Below are 25,120 nucleotides of genomic sequence, written 5' to 3' on the forward strand. Positions count from 1 at the left end.
TTCTCTGAGCATCACCTTGCCTAGGCAGGACAAATGCTAGAATCTGTAATAATAGATGGAATAACAGAGCACCTTTAGAAGGGTAACAGGCTTGATCAGAGTCAACATGGATTTATGAAAGGAAGTGGTAATAGACTACTATACCAGAGCTCTTTGAAGAGGTCACTATTGAATTGATGAGGGGTAAACCGTTGATGCGATGTGCTCGGATCTTCAGAAGCTTTGGATAAAGACCCACACTGGGGGTTATTCGATCAGGTTAGAGTCGAGAGGTAATAATGTGCCTGAAAGAACGGGTTACCTGGATAGAAGGCACAAGTGGGATTAAACAGATCATTCTCAGGTTAACAGATACCACACTGATGTTTTGGCCTAGGGGAGGACAGAACTTTTTCCAAGGTGACTGAAGATACAAAACCAAGTTAGGTTATGACTAGGAAACAGGATGGAAAGGGGCTTCAAGTGGAAATGGGCAAGCTAAATGATAAACACAATCGATGAAATATAAGGTGGAAAAATGGGAATTCAGATGATCAAAACGGGGAAGTAGCGCCTTTGCTTTAATGGTGACAGATTTGGGAAATCTTGAAGTACAAAGGAAATCAGTACTTGTGTACAAGACACAAGTCACTGAGAGCCAACTGCAGGTGAAGCAAGCGATCAGAAAGGCTAATGACATATCAACCATGATTGAGGGGATTTCAGTGCAGTCATTGAGATATCCTGTTGCAATTACGTTAGACCTGGGTGAGACAGCTCCTGGTGTATTGCATGTAGTTTTGGACTCCTTTCCTAATAAAGATATACTCTGCAAAAAGGTAGTTCAACAAAGTGTCACCAGACCTGGAATGGATGGGTTTGGTGTGTGAGGAAAGATTGAGTAGATTAGGCTCAGTTTTTTCTAGATCTCAGAAGAATGAGAGGTGACCTCATTGAAATATACAAAATTCAAACAGGGCTGGATAGGGTTCATGCAGGAAGAGTACTTCCCCTGGCCGAGGACTCTGAAAATTAGAGCTGCCAATCTCTGAATAAGGGACAGGCTAAAATCAGGCAAAACATCTTTGCCCAGAAGATGGTGACTCTGGAATTCTCTACCCTAGAGGGTAATAGAAGCTCAGTCATGAAGTTTGTTAAGGAGAAATCAACATGGGACTGAGGAGTAAGGGAAATGTGCAAAAAAAAAACCTGACACTGGTTTGAAGATCAGCCGAGATCTTGAAAGGCTTAACGGCCTTTCCTTGCTCCCATTATTCATTTTAGCCTTGTGTATAATTGCTTTCTTTACAGGAAGGACATCTTTCCAAAGTGACTCTGTTAAAATCTGCATCCATAGATGGTTACCTGGTTTTTGGGAAATGTGAAGCCCTTCCATTTCGAGATGTTAGGTTTATCTCAGATATTGTCATGTGTCCCTGTCTGCCTACTTGATGGATCCTTTACTTTGGACAAATGTTTGGGAGCTAGAAAAGACTGAAACGTCTACTTAATACCTTTTTATTCAATCGATGAACAAATGAAATGACCCATAATCTCTCCCATGTGTGATAAGAGAGGGGCAAGTGGCACTGAAAGTGTTAATGAGCCTTCAGAAAGTAGCTTTCCTGACTACTCGCTCTCCTTAGCCATTGTTCAAAGATGGTTTCTGCCTTACCTGTCACCCGCTTGAAGTTTGGCGGCTGAGTGGCTATGGGCTGAAAAATGCACAACTTCTGTGATGGGGGTTTTGGCCCAGGCGTTCAGTGCAACCTGTGATGGTCATTCAAGGCCACTATTGCCAAAATTAATTTGGATTTTTTTTTAAATGTAAAAACTGCAGGAAAACATGAAAACAAGTGAGATCACGCAAGTGGAAGTACTAGGAACTTCAGCTGTTGCTGGGAGCATTTAAGTATGAGCACTTAAATCACCTCGATGTAGGCAATAGGCCAGATGGGAATAAAAAGGATGTGTGCATGCTTGTCAATGGCCTAATAATAGAACCGCTTTCATTTCTTTTTCTATTAAACGTGCATTTTGCTTTTGTTTCATTAAGGTTGTACATTCTTAGGGGTCACTTTGACTTGAGGCAACAGGAGGAGGAGGTTAAAAATGGAGGCAGTGCCGATGTAGTGTGTGAAAGAGGGGCACGTGAGTAAACTTAGGCAGTTGAAGCTGAAATGGTTTTGCCTATGGAACAGGTAAGGGAATCTCAGCTAAAGGGTGACACATTAAGACCATGGTCAAGTGTTGATGGCTAAAGGCATTTAATCACTGAGTTTAAAAGTGGTGCTCGCAGGAACTGGAACCAATTAAGTATTAGTCCTTGTATCAAAGGAGTGGGAGTTATATATAAAGGTGTAGATATCTTCCGTCTATTCTGTGCTTCTGGGGAAGATGCCTTGGGTCTGAAGCACCAAAGGAGCTCCAAGTCTGAAGGGGTTAAGCTGCGAGGGGTGAGAATATGTTAGACCATAAGACAAAGGAGCAGAAGTTGGCCATTTGGCCCATCAAGTCTGCTCCACCATTTTATCATGAGCTGATCCATTCTCCCATTTAGTCCCACTCCCCCCCCTTCTCAAATCCCTAACTTGTTCTCTCAAGTTAGAGATTTAGAGGATATCCGAGGTTGGTAGATGGAGTTAAATTGCGCTAGATTTATGGGTCTGTGAAGGTGTTTGGGCGGAGACATTCTTGACAGGACTTGGACGTCTTTTCTCATTCATAGAGGCCCTGGGGTCGGATAAACTCTGCTACGAGAAGCTGAACACCGAAGGCACGGAGAAAGGGAACTGTGGGAAGGAGGGCGATAAGTGGCTGCAGTGCAGTAAGCAGTAAGTAACGACAACCTTCTCTTTCCACTCCGGTGGGCCTGCCTGCCTTACGAGTTCAGGCAGTGCCACAGTGAATCTCTGAGGTACTGCTGTGCCCCGTGATGAAGTAGCCTGTTTTCTGAGGTGCAGGAGGGACCAGTGCCAGGGATAGAGTGAGTTTGTGGAGGTCCTGATGATTGATTTATTTAGGCCCGAATGACCCACTGAGTCTGCAGCACCCAAATACACCCTGTGACCAATTAACCTACTAACCTGTACTTCTTCGGAATGTGGAAGGAAACCGGAACATCCGCAGAAAAACCATGCAGTCACGGGGAGAACGTATAGATTCCTTACAGACAGTGGCAGGAAAAAGGCTCAGGCCGCTGGCACTGTAATATTTTAACGCTATGGTACGATGATGAATCGGGTACGGGATTAGGAGTTCATCTGATACCAGGTTGAGTATCAGTATGAAATGATCAGCTGTGTCCACTAATAGTTAAAATAGTAGGTGCATTCAGAGTAACACTACCATGAATTAAAAGGCCTGGAATATTAAATTCTGTAGGGCAGGTTCTGTGGCAAAGAAAGAGGTGTACTACACTAAAGAGCAGGGCTTTCGGGTAAAGGGTAGTGGGAGATCTGCAAAGGAATGTTACTGCCCCAAGGGTGTTGGAATCAGGAATGTACTGCCTGAGTGGGTGAAAGAAACAGGTCCTCAGGTATTTAAGTATTTGGATGAGCACTTGGAACCCCATAGAAGACAACAAGTGTATGGGGTAAGGATAGATACATAGTCAAGGGTCACTTTTGTTCGCCATGTACATTTACATGTATTAGGAGTTTGCTGTGGTGTCCACAAACACAAGAAAATCTGCAGATGCTGGAAATCGAAAGCAACACACACAAGATGCTGGAGGAACTCAGCAGGCAAGGCAGTGTCTATGAAAAAGAGTAAAAGTCGACGTTTCGGGCCGAGACCCTTCATAGTGTGTTGTTCAGGACAGATCATGCAACAAAAAAACAATTTTAACAATTATAAAGAAACAGACAAAAAAAAAACCGTTAGAGATTAAAGTGCAGATATGGAATAAAATGTGCATAAATACCAGATTGTATTTACAATATAAACAGGATTGTAATATAAAAAGAGGTTTAAAGAGTTTGTAGTGCAGTGATAGGGGTGAGAGCGGGAGCTAACTAGAATGGTTGATCACATTGACTGCCTGGGGAAAGAAGCTTATCAGATGAGGGTAAGTTTTTGTTTTAGCAGTGCTAGAGAGCTTTCCAGCAGGGAGCTTTTGGAAGAGGCATGGTGCAGGGTGGATAGTTTGTGCAGTGTTTTTGCCTGACCGCATACCAGTCGATGGTTGGTATGGATGTGGTGAGTCAGTGTGAGTCTGATTTAAGAGTCCCCACCTCCAGAGCAGGGCCTAGCACTGTGGCAGTTCAGGGGAAGTTTCAGCGTGGTGGATGCCTTGGACGGGCATGGCCCATCCCTTCCAGCTGGTTTGGCTTAGTCAGCATGGTCTCTTTGCCACTGGAAGGCCTGATAATCCTGGGGGAATCGGAAGTCACTGATCAGCTCTGGGGGGAAGTTGTTTTTTCCAACCATTAAATTGAGTCAATTAAATCACAGAAAGACATCTTTAATCCTTGCTTTGTATAACCCACTAAGTCAGAATAAACTTAACTTCTTGGTGGGTGGGGAGGAGCGGAGGTGTGTGGTTTTCTCTAGAGTTTTAAGTCAGAAGTCTAACACGAAAACAGCAGGCCTGCAAATGGTTCAAAATGGAGACTAACCCACCCCTACTTCTCAAGGGCATTTAGGGAAGGGCAATTACATTCTGAGCTTGCTAGAAAGTGAGTGCATGATAAAAATATTGCGGAGGCACAACGAGACCTACACTGTCTCTATCTGATTTTTTCAACCCTAGCTGGGGGTTATCAAGGACTAGTCATGACCTTGTGGCCCCGATTCCAGTCACCTCTGGACTAGTGATGTTAGTGGCGATAATCCCAGCCGCAGAGCACAGATCCAGAGACGCAAATTCAAATCCCACCCATGCTCTAACCCCACCAACAACACTCCGAAAATTTAAATTTAGTTAAACATGAAATGAAAAGTTAGTGTTCGTAGGTAGTACTGTACCGCACAGCCCTAAAAATCAGTATGGTTCACTTGCAGTCGTGCGCAACGCGCTACTAAAGAAACACACGGAGGCAGAGAGAGCTGAACTCAGAATGCCTTTACTGATTCAAAATCACACGCTTAAATCTCACCCCCCATGGGCCCCTGCGACCCGCTGGGTGGACGTGACGTCAGACTGTCCCCGGAAGGTCCGTACTGAGCGGGTAGTTCCAAACACACTATCGCGTGTCTGCCCGCGGCTCCTGATGGCGGTTCGAGTCCCGCGTGTGCGGGTCGCCGCACACTCGTGTTTTTGAAGGAAATGAATCTTCCTGACTTCGTCCAATGTCACAAACAGGCTCTTTGGCCCATCACAACATGTTGACATTTTTGCCCACATTAGAATAATCACTCGATACCTTGCCTATTCAAGAGTCTGGCTAAATACTTCTTAAATATTGTAATAACATCTCATTCTGTCTCCTCTGTCAGTGTGTTTGAAAAAGAAAGCCCCTCCGATCCCCTTTAAAACTCTTGCCTCTCACCTTAACCTCAATGCTCTCTTGTTTTTGATACCCCTACCAAGGAAAAAAACTATTCTGACTATTCACTCTATGCCTCTTAAAATTTATCAGATCAGCTCTAGCCTTCGTTCTGGGGAAACAAGCCCAATCTGTGCACTCCAAGCCCACCAGGCCATCAGATTTATCAATACACACTGATCTGATTGCCTATCTGACGGTACATTGGTCTGATTGTGTTTCTGACTAGATACATGTATACAAAACAATTATATATGCAATCTTGATGTTTGGGCTATATCCTCCCATATTTCCCTTCCTTATTGCTTGTACATTGCGACAGAGATGCAACATAAAGAGTTTTTACTCCCTTGGATGTAAGAAATAAATTAAAAAGAAATAAATAATTAAACACTCTCTGATTTACTTAAGTCCTCCAAAATGGACAACCTCCTGCTGAATCTCTTCTGCATTCCCTCCAATACTATCGCATCTTCCTTAAAATGTGGCAACCAGAACTGCGGAAATGTGATCGCAGACCATGATAAAGTGACAAGTTTCTCAATGAGTAACAAGGCTTCCTGCTTGGTTCAAGACCATGTGGAGATAGACCACACAGAGCCGTCCACATCCTGCAAACAGACTCCAACTAGCTGACACACATTTGGTAGTGGGCATCCTTCCCAGATATTGGGGCCATTTTTCCTTCCTTTGTCACACTGTCTGGAAGGTAGTCTTAGCCACGTGGCCTCCACTCTCTGCTTCTGGTTTTACAGATCATTCTGGGTGGGTGGGAAGACAGGAGTTGACAAACACATTGGGTGCCTCAGCATGTTCTCTCTCAATTTAATCTGTCAGGCAGCAAGGAAATGATTACCAGTGGGGTTGTGGGGGGCAGGGATCATAGCATTAGATAACCAGCAAATAATGAAGCTGGTGGGGAAATAGTTGGGACTGCACTTGGAACAGATACAGGTTCACCTCTGCACCTGTGGAGAGATTTGTCCAGCTTTGGATTCACTGGATTGATTCCTGGGATTGGGGCTTCCCCACAAGACGGTGTAACGTAGACAAGGCCGGAAACTTAGAATGAGAATGGATCTGATTGAAACATGAGATTATTTGGGGGGGGGGGTAGTGGGGGCTGAAGAGTTATGCTATTTTCTTTAATCAGAGAGCTGTGTCAGTGTAAGAGGTCACCTCCACAGGACCAGGAGGTCACAATATTCTTTTACTGAGGTTAATGAACTTTCAGGGTTCTGTCCTCCCAGGGTACTCCATATTGAGTCAATTGGAGATTGAGATTAAGGCATGCGTTAATAAGGTAGGAGAGTGCAAATGGACATCCTCTAATTGGCTTGTGGGTTAATATGGGCTAGTCCCGGTCCTGATGAAAATAATTTCTGCTACACCTTAAGTTAAGGTCCAGACTGAACATCCCCACAAGGCTGGTGTAAGCAGATGTAGTCGTGTTGGAAATGGACTGTGCAGGGAATGATTATGACGACATGGGAGAGTGAGACCTATTAACTTCCTCAGAGTGGGATGGACCAGGTGGTTGTCCCCTGCATTGCATCACCCAAGCTCCAAAGTGGTGCTGGCCACGCTGAAAATGTGCACCTCGGTAAGAGCCACAACTCACAAGACCTTCAACGTGATGTTGAATTGGAGGCATGTATCCTGGGCGTCTGATTCACCCCTCCCCCTTGCCCCTCGCTCCCGAAAATCACTCCCACTCCCTTCAACAGAACTGATGTGGAGTGGCGTGCGGGACGGAACTGATGTGGAGTGGCGTGCGGGACGGAACTGATGTGGAGTGGCGTGCGGGACGGAACTGATGTGGAGTGGTCTGTGGGACGGAACTGATGTGGAGTGGCGTGCGGGACGGAACTGATGTGGAGAGGCCTGCGGGGCGGAACTGATGTGGAGTGGCGTGCGGGGCGGAACTGATGTGGAGTGGCGTGCGGGGCGGAACTGATGTGGAGTGGCGTGCGGGACGGAGCTGATGTGGAGTGGCGTGCGGGACGGAGCTGATGTGGAGTGGTGTGCGGGACGGAGCTGATGTGGAGTGGTGTGCGGGACGGAGCTGATGTGGAGTGGTGTGCGGGACGGAGCTGATGTGGAGTGGTCTATGGGACGGAACTGATGTGGAGTGGCGCGCGGGGCGGAACTGATGTGGAGTGGCGCGCGGGGCGGAACTGATGTGGAGTGGCGCGCGGGGCGGAACTGATGTGGAGTGGCGCGCGGGGCGGAACTGATGTGGAGTGGCGCGCGGGGCGGAACTGATGTGGAGTGGCGCGCGGGGCGGAACTGATGTGGAGTGGCGCGCGGGGCGGAACTGATGTGGAGTGGCGCGCGGGGCGGAACTGATGTGGAGTGGCGCGCGGGGCGGAACTGATGTGGAGTGGCGCGCGGGGCGGAACTGATGTGGAGTGGCGCGCGGGGCGGAACTGATGTGGAGTGGCGCGCGGGGCGGAACTGATGTGGAGTGGCGCGCGGGGCGGAACTGATGTGGAGTGGCGCGCGGGGCGGAACTGATGTGGAGTGGCGCGCGGGGCGGAACTGATGTGGAGTGGCGTGCGGGGTGGAACTGATGTGGAGTGGTCTGGGAGACGGAACTGATGTGGAGTGGCGTGCGGGGCGGAACTGATGTGGAGTGGCGTGCGGGGCGGAACTGATGTGGAGTGGCGTGCGGGGCGGAACTGATGTGGAGTGGCGTGTGGGACGGAACTGATGTGGAGTGGTCTGTGGGACGGGCAGCTGCAGCTCTGTGTCCTGGGTGCTTCTCGGTTGGTGCAGCTGAAGGCACAGGAGAAGGAGCAAGCAGAAAGAGGGAGGGGAAAACTGCTGTTTATTTTGCTGTCACTGCAGCAGGAAAGTGATGGAAAAGAACATTGTGCATAGGGTGTAAATCCATTCTTTACACGGAGCTGGGGTACTTTTGTACCTTTATGTGAGGGGTTAACCTTCAATACAAGTTGAAACTCTCTAGTCCTGCACCCTTGGGACCTGACTGGCGCCGAGCAACAGGAGCTGCCCCATAATCGTACTCCAAGTAGGAGAGGTGTTCCTTTTTAAGGATGGGACACAAGGTTTCTGCTCCTGTGAAACGTTGGCAACTCCCAGTTTCTGCAAGCCCAAGTTTATGTAAGTTGGTAACATTATTGGCTGAGAACACTCAAGTTGCACCAGTAGAATAATTAGCTTTAGATGAATATAAATCTTAGTTAATTTTAGATCTTGGTTAGAATTAATTAGTACAAATCTGCACTACTGATTCAAAGTATGCCGGACCTGAGTGTTTTCAGCCTGTATTCATCTCTACCTTTCTTGACACATCACTGACGGAACTGGTTTACTTTTGCTACATGGTTTCACAAGGTAACTCAGACTTGGGTGCAAACAGATGCCTAGTTATGAGCATGTTCCTTCAAAAGGTTTGCGATATAGGAATGTATTTTATGTAACACTAGTATAATCAGACTCGGGGATGTTGCTGCTGGGGCACAAAACTTTTATGACCAAGTGTTTTAGCATTCTTGGCTGGATAGCCTTAACTATTGTCAGGATTTCTAACCTGTCCTTTCTCTTCTCACTTCTGACCCTGCCCATGCCAGTGACGTATTCTGTGGCTATCTTCTCTGTACCAGTGTTAGCCGGGTCCCAAGGATTGGTCGCATTGTCGGTGAGGTCACTCCCATCTCCCTCTATCACCAGGGCAGGCTGGTGGACTGTAGGTAGGAACTCGCGTGTTGGCCGTTCATTTTGCCAAAATAAGCACTGGCATCTGTTAAAATACATTAGGGTATTCTGTGGTCTGAAGTGACTCAAATAAGCATTTGAAGTTCACCGGAGCTGTTGTCCGTGCTTTTTACTTGCAATTGAAACTCTGCCCTCTGCACATGATCAGTGTGAAAATCCTAGGCACTTGCCAGTTGCAGGGGCAGTGTGTGCAGACGCAGTGATGGAACCGTCATGGTACAGGCCATGCCATTCGGTTCACCAGACCTGTACTAGCTCCTGGTAGGGCAATGCCATAATTCCACGCTACTCCCCATGTCCCTCCACAATGTTCTCTCTCACGCACTCTAGGTTACTTCTACGTTCACTATAGCTATAGGCAAGTGGATTCCACATCCTAGCTGTCTGTTATAAGCCTTTAGAATCTCATGCCCAAAGCTTAAAACTGTACCCCACCAACCTCCAAAGTTCATGAATGGTTATATCGAAACCTGCCATGGGCTTGTACACCTTGATCTGATTTTGTCTCAACTTTCTCTGCTGAAAGGAGAGTACCCCCGATTCTCCAGTCTAACTCCGCATCCTTGCAACTACTCCAGTAACTCCTTTCTGCACCCACTCTTGCTCCAGTGTATACTATCCATTCGTATAAGTCATGGCTGTGTCTGTGTGCAAATAGATAATTCAAATATATTTTCACAATTTTTAATCCGCATGAATATAATGATGTACAAGTGTATTTATAATGCAGGTACAAGTCTCTCCACATCTAATAATGTCTGTGTCTGACAATGCAATCCTAATAAATGATAAATTAGTCTTGTTAGAATCCCTGAGGAGCATGCTAATGAACAGATCTTAATCTGGTGCTCAGTTGCACCTAGCTATTACTATCTGCCCTGCTGCTTGTCCGTGACTGGCTGCAACATTGTGGAAATGTTCTTTATTCATCCCAATTTTGTCCTGTCTGTTCAAGGGGAACCTATGAGTGAAACCATCTGATACTCTGCTCTGCCTCCTTCTCTAGTCATAGTTCCTTGCCGGTGACACTAGCCATATCACACTGACAGTAACCTTCCTCTACGAGAGATTGTTGCAGTCAGACCGCCTCGTGACTGCTGAGGTTAAGACCATAAGGTACAGGAGCAGAAATAGACCATTTGGCCCATCAAGACTGCTCTGCTATTTCATCATGGCCGATCCATTTCTTTCTCAGCCCCAATCTCCTGCCTTCTCCCCCTAACCCTTCATGCCTTGACTATCAACCTCTGCTTTAAATATACTCAGTGCTTGACCTCCACAGCCACCTATGGCAACAATTTCCACAGATTCACCACTGTCTGGCTAAAGAAGTTCCTCTTCATCTCCATTATAAATTGAAGTCCCTCTATTCTGAGGCTGTGTCCTCTGGTCTTAGACTTTCCCACCGTAGGAAACATCCTGTCCGCATCCACTCTATCGAGGGCTTTCAACATTCGATAGGTTTCAATGAAGTCATCCTCATTCTTCTGAATTCCAGTGAGTACAGGCTCAGAGCCCTTAAATGCTCCTCGTGTGATAAGCCTTTCAATCCCCGAATTATTTTTGTGAACCTACTTTGAAGCCGCTCCAATTTCAGTACATCCTTTCTTAGAAAAGGGGCCCAGAACTGCTCACAATACTCCAAGTGAGGCTTCACCAGTGCCTTATAAAGTCTCAACGTTACATCCTTGTTTTTATATTCTATTCCTCTCAAAATGAATGCTCACCACCAACTCGACCTGCAAATTAACCTTTAGGGAATCCTACACAAGTCCTTTTGCACCTCAGATTTTTGAATTTTCTCTCCAATAGTGTACGGTTTTACTTCTTACCAAAATGCATGACCATACACTTCCTGACACTGTTTTCCATCTGTCACTTCTTTGCCCATTCTACTAAGTTCTTCTGTAGCCTCCCTGCTTCAACACTACCTGCCCCAACAGCTATCTTCATATTGTCTACAAACTTGGTCTCAAAGCCATCAGTTCTGTCATCCAAATCATTGACATATCACATAAAAAGTTGTCCCAACGCAGACCCCTGTGGAACATTACGAGTCACCAGCAGCCAACTTGAAAAGGCTCCTTTTATTCCCACTCTTTGCCGCCTGCCAATTAGCCAAAGCTCTATCCATGCTAGTATCTTCCCTGTAATACAATGGGCTCTTAAATTATTAAGCAGCCTCACGTGTGGCACTTCATTAAAGGCCTTCTGAAAATCCAAGTACACAACATCCACTGATTCTTTGTCTATTCTGCTTGTTATTTCTTCAAAGAATTCCAACAGATTTGCCAGGTAAGATTATCCCTTCTGGAAGCAATGTTGACTTTGGCTACTTTATCATGTGCCTCCAAGTACCCCAAAAGCACATCTTAACAATCAATTCCAATATCTTCCCAACCACTGAAGTCAGGCTAATTGGCCTATGATTTTCTTTCTTCTGTCTTTCGCCCTTCTTGAAAAGTAGAGTGACATTTTCAATTTTCCAGTCTTCTGGAACCATTCCAGAATCTGTTGATTCTTGAAAGATCACTACTAATGCCTCCACATTCTCTTCAGCCACCTCTTCCAGAATCCTGGATTGTAGTCCATCTTCTACCTTCTCTCTAGTAATGGCAACTTCACACACTTCTGCCCCTTGACACTCTCAAACGTCCAGCATACTGCTTGTGTCTTCCACAGTAAGACTGATGCAAGATACTTATTCAGTTCTTCTGCCATTTCCTTGTCCCACATTACTACCTCTCCAGCATTATTTTCCAGTGGTCTGATATCTACATTTCCCTCTCTTTTACTCTTTCTCTATATAAAGAAACCTTTGGTATTCCCTTTAATATTATTGGCAAGCTTACCTTCGTATTCCATCTTTTCCTTCTTAATAACCTTTTTAGTTGTCTTCTGTTGGTTTTTAAAAGCTTCCTAATCTTCTAACTTCCCACTAATTTTGCTCTATTATATGGCCTCTCTTTGGCTCTTATGTTGGCTTCGACTTCCCTTGTCAGCCACGTGTGCATCATCCTGCCGTCTTTGGGATGTATCTATCTTGTGCCTTCCGAATTGCTCCCAGCAATTCCAGCCATTGCTGCTCTGTAGTCATCCCTGCTAGTGTTCCAGTGCAATCAATTTTGGCCAGCTCCTATCTCGTGCCTCTGTAATTCCCTTTACTGCACTGTAATACTGACAGATCTGACTTCAGCTTTTCCTCAGATTGCAGGGTGAATTGTATCATATTATGATCCTTGTCCCCTAAGAGTTCCTTTATCGTAAGCTCTCTAATCAATTCCAGTTAATTGCACAACATCCAATCCAGTATAGTTGATCGCCTAGTGGGCTCAGCCGTAAACTTCTCTAAAAAGCTATCTTGTAGGCATTCTACAAATTCACCCTCTTAGGATCCAGCACCAACCTGATTTTCCCAATCCATCTGCATATTGAAATCCCCCATGACTATCGTAACACTGGCCCTTTGACATGTCTTTTCTATCTCCTGTTGTAACTTGTAGACCACATCCTGGCTACTGTTTGGAGGCTTGTATGTAAAACCCATCAGGATCTGTTTACCCTTGCAGTTTCTTAGCTCTATCCATAGCAATTCTACAACTTCCAATCTTATGACACATCTTTCTAAGGATTTTGTTTCAATGTTTATTATTAGAGCCACCCCACAGCCTCTGCCTGCCTGTCCCTTCAATACAAAGTGTATCCCTGGATTGTAAGCTCCCAACTATGATCTTCTTTCATCCATGACTCAGTGATGCCCACAGTGTCGTACATGCCAATCTGTAACTGTGCTACAAGTTCATCTACCTTATACCATATACTGCGAACATTCAGATATAACACTTTCAGTCCTGTATTCATCACCCTTTTTGACTGTAGCCCCCCCGGCCACCCTCAGGGTCGCTCAGCTCGCTGTCGTCTAGGGAAACAGCCTCGGCCCCGCCAAACTGGATAATTCGTTTGTGTGGATGCTGTGTGAGGTACCCCACCCCGCCCAAATAACAGACAATACACCAGATGCAATTAAATGATTTACAGTTTATAGATATTACTGGAACTATATAATTAAAAGAGAATAAAATATAAAAGGAAAATAAAAGGTGCCACACTTATCAAAGTTCAATCTCTTGGTGCACAAAAACCGTTGGAGCTCAAGGACCTTCTTCACCCTGCGACCCCCTTGGACCACCTCGACCGGCCGCCTGGGACCAACAACGGTGGTCGACCAGACGCTCCACACGAGTCCGTCTACGTCTCCTCGCCGAACGTCCCGCTCGGGGTCCGACCCCGTTAGCGGACTCACAGCACCTCGTCCATCCTCTGTCTCGCTCTCCCGCCTTCTGCCCCAAAACCCCACGCATACAGTATCTTCAAATACACCAAAACCATAACAACTATCCCAATTGGTTAATAGCACTCTGTTATCACACTCTAAAGCAAAAACAAACTGTTAGCGCAAACTTTCTCAGTGCTTAACACAACAAAGCCGCATTCCCCAGATTAACATAAGAGAGACGCCATTTTAATTAGCCTCCGCAGTAACATAAAAATTGAAACCCCCTTACATGACTTCGTCCTCCTTTTACATTGCACCTCATCCCATTGACTGCAAGTTTGCCCCATCATCAGCCTGTCCTTGCCAGCAGTCTTACTACACCCTGTGTCTGTTTGTAAACCAACTACCCTGCCCTTAGCCCTATCACTCCATTTCCCATCTCCCTGCCAAATTAGTTTAAACCCTCCTGAACAGCTCTAGCATAGAATGGCACAGTTCAGGCCCTTTGGCCCATGAATTTGTGCCAACCTGTATAAACCTACCCCATGATAAATCTAACCTTTCCCTCCTACGTAGCCTATAGCCCTCCGTTATATCACAGGATTATCCCTTTCATCTTTCTTGAACAATGGAATATTTGCCATCCTCAATTCCTCTATTACTACTTCTACGTCCAAGGAGAACGCAGTGATTGTCATCATGCCCCAGCAATCTCTTTCTTCCTATAGTAACCTGGGGTATATCCAGTCTGCTCCCGGGGACTTACCTATCCTAATGTTTTTCAGAAGCTCCAACGCTACCTCTTTCTTAACTTCGACATGTTCCAGCACATTTGCCTGTTCTATGGTGATCTCACATTCATCAATGGTAAATAATGAAGCAAAGTTTTCAGTAAGGACCTCCCCTATGTCCTCTGCCTCCTAGCACGTTTCTCCTTTATCAGTGAGCTATCCTACCCTCCCTTCAGTCATCCTTATGTTCTTCACGTACATGTGGAATGCCTTAGGAATTTCCTTAATCCTACTCACCAAGGCCGCCTTTTGTCCCCTTCCGGCTGTTCTGTGTCCCTTCTTAAGTTCTTTCCTGGCTACCTAGAACTCTCAAGTCCCTTTTGATTTTTGCTTCTTAAACCTGAAGTATGGCTTCTGTCTTCCTCTTGACTAAACGATCCACCTCTCTTGTCAACTCTCTTCACCCTGCCCTCCTTTCCCTGCCTCAGTGTAACAAAGTTATCCAGATACCTAAACAACCTTCACGTTCCCACAGTATATTTCCTTGAGAACTTCTGTTCCCAATTTATGCTCCTAAATTCCTGCCTAGTGCCGTCATAATTAGCCCAATCCGAATTACAAGTTTTCCAATATCGTCTGCTCTTATCCCTGTCCATGGCTATGCTAAAAATCAGGGAATTGTCATTATCTCTAAAATGTCTGCCCATTTGACCAGGTCCATTACCTAGTACTAGATCCAGTTACGGCCCCTCCTCTAGTTTGTCTGCCCACACACTGTGTTGGGGATCCTTCCTGGACATATATAACGAGTTCTGCCCAATCCAAACCTTTTGCACTAAGGAGGTCCAATCAATATTAGGGAAGTTGAAGTCCCCGTGATATCAACCCTGTTATTTTTGCACCTTTCCAAAATCTATTTACTTAACTGCTCCTCAGTGTCTATGTTACTTCTGGGAAGCCTATACCATACTACCAATAGAGTGATAGCTCCCTTCCTGTTTCTGACATCCACCCACACAGACTCAGCAGGTGATCCCTCATCCTCCCTTTCTGCAGCTCTAATACTGCCCTTGATTAGCAAAACCATTCCCTCACCGAAGGAAAACCTCAGCATGTTATTATTATTCCTTGCCTCTGAATTCCTTCCTTGAACTTCACACTGGCTCCTTCCTCCACCATCAACACCCCCCCCCCCCAATCCTTCTGCAATGCTAACATTCCCTAAAACCTTCCTCTGTGAACCAGCTTCTGGCCATTGTTTCAATCTCTCCCCCCACCCCCCCAATGTCAGGTGATGTCCAGTAACACTCCTGTGAAGCACTTTAGAGCATTTTAAAGTTTTGCATGTCATTCTCTGGGCAAGATGTTCTTCACTGTTCTGTCATTTACTATTTTCCAGTGGAAGTCACATCATTATGGATGATGGGACAGACCTGGGCTACGTTGAAGATGGTACTCCCTGCGGACCATCCATGATGTGCTTGGACAGGAAATGCCAACCCATCCAGTCGTTCAACATCAGTAATTGTCCAAGTGGATCACCAACAAAGATATGCTCTGGACACGGGGTGAGCGTGATCACGTGTGCGAACGACAGAGGGCGAACATGTACTACTCTCTCAGGCTAGTTTTCTGGTTAGGTAACCAGTGGGTGCTTGGAAGTAACGAACAAGCACTTTCTCCTATCCACTTCGGAAACTTTGCCACGCATCCCCTGGCAGCTCTGTCTTCAGGACAGCAGCCATGCCTTGCTAACACTGTTGCCCAGAGACGTGACCCCATTATCTTGACTGAGGTTCAAGTCCAGTGCTGAAGGAGTGCTATATTGTCAAAGGGGCCAGTTTTCAAATGAAACATTGCATCAAGGCTACTCTGTGCCCTAGTTTGCAAGTAAAAGTCATAGACTGCATCATATAGTTGTACAGCTATAGAATAGCAGAGTTGTATAGCTCAGAAATGGGCCATTGGTTACACCACATCCAATGCTGATCTTCTTGTCTATCTACGTTAATCCCACTTGTCCACATTAGAACAGCATCTTTCTGTGTTTTGCTTATTTAAGCGTCCGTCTAAGTGTACTTGTATCTGATTGCACCACCTCCTCTAGCAGCTTTTTATTTTATTTTGAGATACAGCGTGGAGTAGACACTTTTGGCCCTTTGAACTGCACTGCCAACGAACCCCAATTTAACCCTTGCCTAATCTCAATGACCAATTAACCTACTAACCTGTACGTCTTTGGACTGTGGGTAAAATTTGGAGCACGTGGCGGAGACCCACACATTCCACGGGGAGGATGTACAAACTCCACACAGAGGTCACTGGGATTGAACTCTGAACTCTGCCCTGAACTGTATTAGCATTGTGCTAACTGTTACCCTACCGTGCGCCCCATGCCATAGCTTGTTCAGATATCAGCTACTATGTTAAGAAATTACCCTTCAGATTCCCTTTAATGCTTCTGCCTTTTGCCTTAAACCTAAACCTTCTTGAGGAAAAGATTTTGGCTATCTATATGTCACTTACAATTTTATATACCTCTGAGATCACCTCTCAACCTTCTTTGCTCCAGGACAAACTCAACCTTCCCAATCTGTCCCCATCACTAAAGTCGGTCAATTCAGGCGACATCCTGGTGAATCTTCTCTCCACTCTCTCCAGTGCAACCACATCCTTTCTCTACAGTGTGGCGACCAGCAATGCACGTGATTCAGAGAAAAGCAGAGGAATTTTGTCCTTCGTCTTAGCTATTATGTATTCCTTAAGTAACTTTTGAGAACAGACTGGGTTGGCATTATCACTGTGAGGGGGCTCGCTATGTGAACCTTGCTTCATTATAAGACTGCAAAACTACTGCATCCGTAATGTACCCTGAGAAAGCACAGGGTGCTATTTAAGTACAAGCTCTTTCCAAAATTATAGCTGCCATTCCCAGTGAAACTGCTAGTGAGCTCAGGTTATACTGGATCTGTGTGTTTACTTCAGAAAATCACTAAGGGTCAGGCTTTGGAGCTGATCAGAGGGGGAGAAAGGGGTGGGCAACATGCTTAGAAACAGGGAAAGATTACAGTGCGTGAGGAGACCTACATCCATTCACAGGCTCTGATCATCTTGTGGTGTCCTGACTCAGCCTATCTCCACTTCACACCAGGGTTATTAACCATGGTCTGATGTACACAGACAGCTTTCTTCTCCTATCAGTCTAACCAAGTTCAAGTTTATTGTCATTTGACTGTACACATGTATACAGCTAAATGAAACAACATTCCTCTGGGAACAAGGTGCAAAACACAGTGCATATATCCCATATAGCACATAAAATAAAAACACAATTATAACAGGCAGTTAAAAAAATCTGTTAGGTGTACAAGTTGATGTAAGGTATATATACGACATGCAGTATAATTAAATACACAACAGTATAATGTTACTTTTTCTTTCTTTTTAAATCTTTTTATTAAATTTCAAAATTATAAACTCAATAACAATGTTAATACAAAGAGATTGGAATAATCTTATTATTAATAAACATATACAAAAAAGATTTCAGATAACACATGTATAATAGACTTCCAAACTCATGATGAAATTAATCATAAAGAAGAAGAAATGAAAAGGAAAAAAAAATTATATATATATATATATATATATATATATATATATATATATATATACACACACACACACACAAAGAACCCCCCCTCCCCAAAAAGAAAATGAACTAAATACTAAACCCAAAAAAAGCAAACAGAACGAAACAGGGCTAGACCAATATCTTGAATTGAACATGTTCAATAAAGTCATCAACTCCACTCCACTATTCATATATTTTAAGTTAATAAAGAAGATTTGGAAAGGTCAAATTACATCATATGAAAATGTTGCATAAAAGGTTTCCAAGTTTCTTCAAATTTAACCGAAGGATCAAAAATATCACTTCTAATTTTTTCTAAATTTAACCTTAATATAGTTTGGGAAAACCATTGTAATGTAGTAGGAGGATTGGTTTCCTTCCAGTTCAATAAAATAGATCTTCTGGCCATTAAAGTAACAAATGCTATCATTCGACAGGCTGAAGAAGACGAAAATCTATGTTCTACCATTGGCAATCCAAAAATTGCCGTAATGGGATGGAGTTGTAAATCAAAACATAGAACTGTTGAGATAATATTAAAAATATCTTCCCAATATTTTCCAAGAGAGGACAGGACCAAAACATATGAGTTAAAGAAGCCGCCTCAGAGTGACATCTGTCATAAATAGGGTTTATATGGGAATAAAAACGGGCTAATTTATCTTTAGACATATGGGCTCTGTGCACTACGTTAATAACGTTACTGGCAACATCATAACTAATGTGTACTGGCTGGCAGCAGGGTGCTCAGAAATTGTGCTGCTCTGTGAAGAATCTGGTACCAGCCCTTGTTCTTATACTGTTGTACCTTCTGCCTGACAGTAGAAGGCGAATGAGATTATGGGATGGATGGGTAGGGTCCTTGGCAGTGCGAATGCAGTGATTCTGGTTTATGTCCTGCATGGGGGGGGGCAGGCATTGAGAGACCCCAATGATTCTCTCAGCAGTCCTCACAATCCATTGCAGGGTCTTGCAGGCAGATGCCTTGCAGATTTCCATACCAGGCGGTGACACAGCTGGTCAGGACACCTCCTTCCCTCAATAGTATTTTTAATGAACTCATAGAAGGATAAGAAAGGCTTTTCCTCTCCCGGCTTACTTGAACCTCTGTATTGGTTGCAGCTTTGCAGTAATGAGGGAACGTGCATCTGTGAGGGCACCTGGGCAGGAACAGACTGCAGCATGTACGACCCCAAGCGTCAAGAAACTGAGAAGCCGCCCGAGGGCCCCAAGGGTTTGTTTGGTTTCACTCACAGCCTCTTTCTGTGATCATTGATGCTCCATTGTGTCTCTGTGTTCCTTTTATTCATCGCAGCGTGCTTAACACATACCAAAACAAGCAGTATTTGGCATCTTCAATAGACTGGAGCTCGCGAGGGCTAGGAAAGCAGTGCAGCTGGTCAGAGGCATCCATTGTGAATCCATCTACATTTATTTGCCCCATGCATTATTCAGTATGTTTCCCCAACCTCCCCTCCATGTCTCATCATCGTGGTTATTTTAGGGTTTCTAAGTTATTGTCATTTTGTAAATGGGTAGAGGGGACATGGGTGGTTTGGTCTTTGCTCCAGTATAACCCTCCCAGTTCGTTGTCTACCGTCTTCCACCCCATATAAAAATAGAGCTGCCCATCAGACTGATGTAACTACAGAGTTGGCCTCTTCTCTCTGATCCCACCCTCTAGCAGGAGCTGTCTCTGTCAGGAGGAGAATCTCAAAGGAGTGACCTCTGCCATTGATTCAGAGTTCAAACCTTGCAATGGCTCCTTACATTTACTTCTGTGGCACTGCCAACCCACGGAGGTTAGAGAACAAGTGGGGGTCAGGGAGAGATTGGGTGACACCCATTGTGAACAAAGGGGAATTGTGAAGCCACAAAGAAGGCAAAGGCATAGTTATAGAGAATGGTTGCCTGTCCAGAGATGTAGGTGGCAAGACTGAGTGGACCTGACAGACACTTAACTCAGTAGAACGGTGCTTTGCAGGAGCTGCAGCTGAGATTCAGAAGAAGAACATAGCAGAAGCAAGCTTCAATAGACTGCAGCCTAGCCTTGAGGGAGTGAGGCATAGAATGGGATTGGAAAATATGGCAGTGCATAGCAGACTGGAGAGGAACTCTAAATTGGTAAAGAACTAGAGGATTAAATATTTCTTCTACAAGGCACACTAGAGGTAACGGGAGCATTAGAAGGAATTGTCCTTTGATTAAAGGGAGAGAACACAGGACATTCTGTGACAACATCAAGGAGTTCTGAGTAGTTTCAAGATCAAGTACTTTACTGAAAATTAGGGAGAACTAAAGCATGAGTGACAAGGTAAAGGCAGACAGAGAGGATCCTCACCATGGAATTGGGCTTTGAGTGGCTGAGGCCTCAATGGGATAGGACATTGAATCAAAATATTAGATAATGTGCATAATCAACTATTTTTCACTTTGTTCTTATTTGTGTTTCTGCTTCAGGTTACAGCAGCCTGCGACTGGCCCAACATTTAGGTTTCGAAGTTGGTCTTGCTAGGAGTTACAGCTCCTGAAAAGTTGATTAGATGCTCTTGCCAGAAGAGAGCAGAGCAGATAAAAATGAGTGGGATTCCATTGGAAACTTAGCCAGCAGTAAAGGGCATTCTGGCCTGTGCATTGACAGGAGGACTCCTGCAATATTCGGCAGATTCCACCCACTTCCCAGTGGGATAGAACAGAGTTGGTGGAGAGAACAGAGTTATACCCCTAACTTGGTGTGGTATCAGATGTTAGAGTTTCAGAGGCTGGTGGGAGTGGTTTACCAGATTTGTGCAGGTAAAGATGGGGTCTGGTCAGTTATAACGAGAGCCTTCCTCTCTACCAGTGAGAGTATCTGGTACTGCTCTGTGCCTCTGAACTGTAGTAGTTCTCATCCCCTAGCTGATAAACAAAAGGGGTGGGGTTGGTGGGAGGGGTGAAAATTCATTATGTGCTAATCTCAAATACAAAAATATAGTCTCAACACTGTCATTTTTATGGGAGAGGTATTTAGGTAGGCAGGGGAGAGAGCATGTGCAGGTAGATTTGCTTGCAGTTTAAATTGGCATCATGGTAGGGTGGGTGGAGGAGCCTGTACTGTTCGATGTTTTAACGAAGGGGGAAGAGGAGAGGTGGCCAACTCGCTCTCAGGAGGTGGGCTCTGAGGCTAGGAAAGTAAACTGCTGGAGGATCTCAGCAGGTCAGGCAGCATCTGTGAGGCAGAGGGGATGGTCACTCTGTACTAGAGTTTATTGCATCCGATTCCAGCGTCGGCAATCACTTGTATCTCTGGTAGAGACAAGCTAGAGCAAAGGCCAACTCCAAAGGTGAGGGAATGGCAGTGGGGAACGTGTTAGTATTTTTCACGTGGGGGGGGGGGGTCATCAAATGAACTACTTTTTCAGACATGGAGCCTTCTTACTTAACTCATCAAGCTTACCAACCCAGGTTCTTGCCACACGCTGCAATTCTCTACACTGACTGAAAACAAGTACAAGTACAGAAACCAGAGTTCTTCACACACTGATCACGATAAGGGAAGGAGGCACAACATTCTCCCTTTTGCTTGTCTCTGAGTAATAACAGCATCATATGGATGCCAATATTAAATAAGAGTTTTGTGATGAATTAAATTGAAAATAATAGCTAGAAAACAAATTGACCGATAGTAATCTAATCACTGGCAGTTACTGAGCTAATGAAGACATGAAGACTTTATAAGGTCAGCTGATTACTGAAATTAAAATACAGCCTTGAATATCTTATCTGTGATTTTAATCAAAAGAGCAGTGGAGCAGGTATCGGTTTCCATCTGCACTTTCAGACCCAACGTTTTCTTTTGTTGTGTGCGTCTTTGCTCTTGGAGGCTGTGGGTAGTGAGAAGACTGATTATTTCTTGGCATGATAGAGTCACTAAGGAGTACTGAGCACGAGCTGTCCAGTTAATACCACTCCAGACCATTTCCTGCAACTCTGTAAGATTTGCCCCCCTTCTGGGTTTTTAATCTTCCTTTGAAAGCTGCTATTGAATCTGCTTCCTCCAACTTTCCAAGCCGGTCATGAGACACAGCTGTGAAAGAGGCTTCACCTTTGAATCATTTAATCAAAGCCTGTGTTGTCTAGTTTCCAGTGCATCATGATTTGAAACTGTTGCCTACCCAAACCTTTCATGACATTGAATGGCTGGATTAAATCTCTTGACAAGAACTTGCGGGTCAGAGAGAAGACAATTGATCAACAATGCTGCTTCCCTTCGTCTGGTGGCCAGCGCAGGAAAAGTTCATCCAGTGGCTGCATGAAGTGAGGTTGTTAGCAAGCTACTCATTAATGGACTTAGCATTTCAAAATGCTCGTCCATAAGGGAAGTATACTCTAGTTTCATTGGATTGCACGGTGGCACAGCTGTTGGGATTGCTGCAACACACACAAAATGCTGGAGGAACTCAGCAGGCCAGGCAGCATCTATGGAAAAAAGTTCAGTTGATGTTTCAGACAGAGACCCTTCATGTCGGCTGAACATCGATTTCTCAAACATCCAGTAATGCCTCGACTCCCTCCCCCTTTCACCATTTCCCATCCCCTTGTCCATCTCTCCTGTTATCTCCTTGTCTGCCCATCACCTCCCTCTGGTGCTCCTCCACCCCCCTTTTTTCTTTCTTCCATGCCCTTCCGTCTCTTTCACCAATCAACTTCCTAGCTCTTTGCTTCATCCCTCCCCCTCTAAGTTTCACCCATCGCCTGGCATTTCTCTCTCTCCTCCTCCCCCCAGCTTTCAAATCTATTCCTCAGCATTTTTTCTCCAGTCCTGCTGAAGGGTTTCAACCCAAAACGCTGACTGTATTTTTTTCCATTGATGCTACCTGGCCTGCTGAGTTCCTCCAGGGTTTTGTGCGTGGTGCTAGGTTATGGTGCCCTTCGTGTAAAGGACTGGGTGGGGAGTGAAATGGGACTAGTGTAGGACTGGTGTGGAAGAGTGGCTGATGGTCAGCACAGGCTCAGAGGAGGCAAAGGACCTGTTTCTGTGATGTGTGACTCATTCTTTGAAGAGCTGCATTTCCATTTCCAACACCCCTTTTCATCCTGATGCTTGTTACCTTTACAGTATCACTTTTTATTTCTATTTCTGTTCAACTTCCAGATATCTGGTTGTCTATTAGATTAGGATCTAAACAATTGGCTCTCGTGATTTTGTTCTGACAGGAATGTCCCCCATCAGCCCCGTTCCCCTTCTTAGAATCATAGAGAAAAAGCGTGGCAGCAGGCTTTTCGGCCCTCTGAGTCCATGCTATCCATCAATTACCCATTTACTGTATATTAATCCTAGTCCAGCTCATTTTATTCTTCCCACATTCCAGACATCTCACCCCGGATTCCACTGGCGCCTAGGCGCTGGGCTCAGTTTACAGGGGCCAATTAACCCATCAACCTGCATTACTTTGGGATGTAGAAGAAGCAGAAGCACCCACAGGGGTCCCGCGCATTCTTAGGGAAAACATGCAAACTCCCCACAGACAGAACTGGAGGTCAGGCTCGAGCTTATGTTACTGGAGTGGCGAGGCACCAGTGCTACCCGCTGCACTACCGCCCCTTTGTATGTGCTCTCACCCTTGTGCATAGTGATTGAAGTGAAGCAACAACACATCAAAGTTGCTGGTGAACGCAGCAGGCCAGGCAGCATCTGTAGGAAGAGGTGCAGTCGACGTTTCAGGCCGAGACCCTTCGTCAGGACTAACTGAAGGAAGAGTGAGTAAGGGATTTGAAAGTTGGAGGGGGAGGGGGAGATCCAAAATGATAGGAGAAGACAGGAGGGGGAGGGATGGAGCCAAGAGCTGGACAGGTGATTGGCAAAAGGGATACGAGAGGATCATGGGACAGGAGGCCTAGGGAGAAAGAAAAGGGGGAAGGGGGAGAAAAACCCAGAGGATGGGCAAGGGGTATAGTGAGAGGGATAGAGGGAGAAAAAGAGAGAGAGAGAAAGAATGTGCGTATATAAATAAATAACGGATGGGGTACGAGGGAGAGGTGGGGCATTAGCGGAAGTTTGAGAAGTCAATGTTCATGCCATCAGGTTGGAGGCTACCCAGACGGAATATAAGGTGTTGTTCCTCCAACCTGAGTGTGGCTTCATCTCAACAGTAGAGGAGGCCGTGAAGTGAAGTCTGGCTTCTTGTGGCATTAACAGAGAAAGGTTGGGAAGAGAGTGTGCTCGTCACTTCTCACACTCACTCTGACCATTGTAGACATGAGTCTGATGTACAATCCATAGCCGGGCAGCCTCTTCTAAACCCCTCTCATCTCCCCAATGTCAATATTCCTTTGGCTCTGAAAGAGTTTATTGATTATCTTCTTCATCTTTTTTGTGCAGGCTATGGAGGATGAGGGGGGTGTGGTTGGTGTTGGTGAGGTTCATGAACAAGTTTGACAGGTTGGATCATTCAGGTAGTTTGCAAACTGTAGTTGGAAGTTAATTCAAACACTGCACTCCACTTTGTAAATACACCATGTTAGATGCCTTAGAACCTGGAAAGTAAGACAGACAACACAATCCAAACAGAGAAAGAGTGGGTTGCTTATTAACGTTCAGACATCACTCTTATCGTAGACGACTTGTACTATACATATAATGATAGAGATGGAGGCCATTCAGTCCATTGATTCATAGGAAGTCCCTTTGCACCGTACAAAGTATTTTGTTATATGGAGCAAAGGAATTTAAAGGCCAGTGGCTTAACATGAGCAGAACCTGCTTTGTGCAGTTCCTTTCAGGCCCTCTGCACGTGGAAGCCGGCAGGTGTGTGTAGTGACAGCAATTCATATTTTAACGTCTCTTGTGTATTGGGGTCCGTTAACACTGTGGCTACCTCACACAGAAACAAGGGAGTTGAGGCTCATCGCTGAGTTGAATTCAGGGCATCACCTAGAGATTGAGGTCTCTCATCTTCAAGAACCTGTCCTGGTGCTTGCCCTCATTCTGGCTCACCAATAAGCAGCACTGATTGTCCACAGCAATGCTGCGGTGAGATTTGGGATCAGGCTTGGCACTGTTGCATCAGTGCAGTAGAAAGAATACCCTCATTTAGGTTTGGTGTTTTCTAGACTCAGCTCAAAGCCCTCAGGTGTGAGCTGGTGGGATGCTGGTTATGTGGTTATATTTTCATTAGTCTTGAGTCGGGAAGACTCTTACAACAGAATGCAGTAGATTTGAGGTGAAAGAGTTGAGAGTAGCAGAGTGCCCATTCCCCAATGTTAACCCAGCTCCTGGTCTGATGAATGC

At 45.2% G+C, this 25,120-nt stretch overlaps 1 protein-coding gene across 6 annotated transcripts in view; it reads left to right on the top strand.

Annotated features, from left to right (window-relative positions):
• The window catches only part of adam23a (ADAM metallopeptidase domain 23a), a 163,621-nt gene that overhangs the window by 116,872 nt on the left and 21,629 nt on the right, over positions 1–25,120 (top strand). For 4 of the 6 annotated variants that reach the window (XM_072261324.1, XM_072261325.1, XM_072261326.1 and 1 more), the window contains exons 21-24: positions 2,708–2,813; positions 9,065–9,184; positions 15,616–15,784; positions 18,973–19,084. In XM_072261324.1, the coding sequence (XP_072117425.1) occupies positions 2,708–2,813; positions 9,065–9,184; positions 15,616–15,784; positions 18,973–19,084 (507 nt within the window). Of the gene's footprint in view, positions 1–2,707; positions 2,814–9,064; positions 9,185–15,615; positions 15,785–18,972; positions 19,085–20,310; positions 23,610–25,120 lie in introns of those variants that run through there. The other 2 variants (XM_072261329.1, XM_072261327.1) reach the window with 2 other exon arrangements.

Source organism: Mobula birostris, chromosome 6 (assembly GCF_030028105.1).
Source record: "Mobula birostris isolate sMobBir1 chromosome 6, sMobBir1.hap1, whole genome shotgun sequence".
NCBI classification, from domain to species: domain Eukaryota; kingdom Metazoa; phylum Chordata; class Chondrichthyes; order Myliobatiformes; family Myliobatidae; genus Mobula; species Mobula birostris.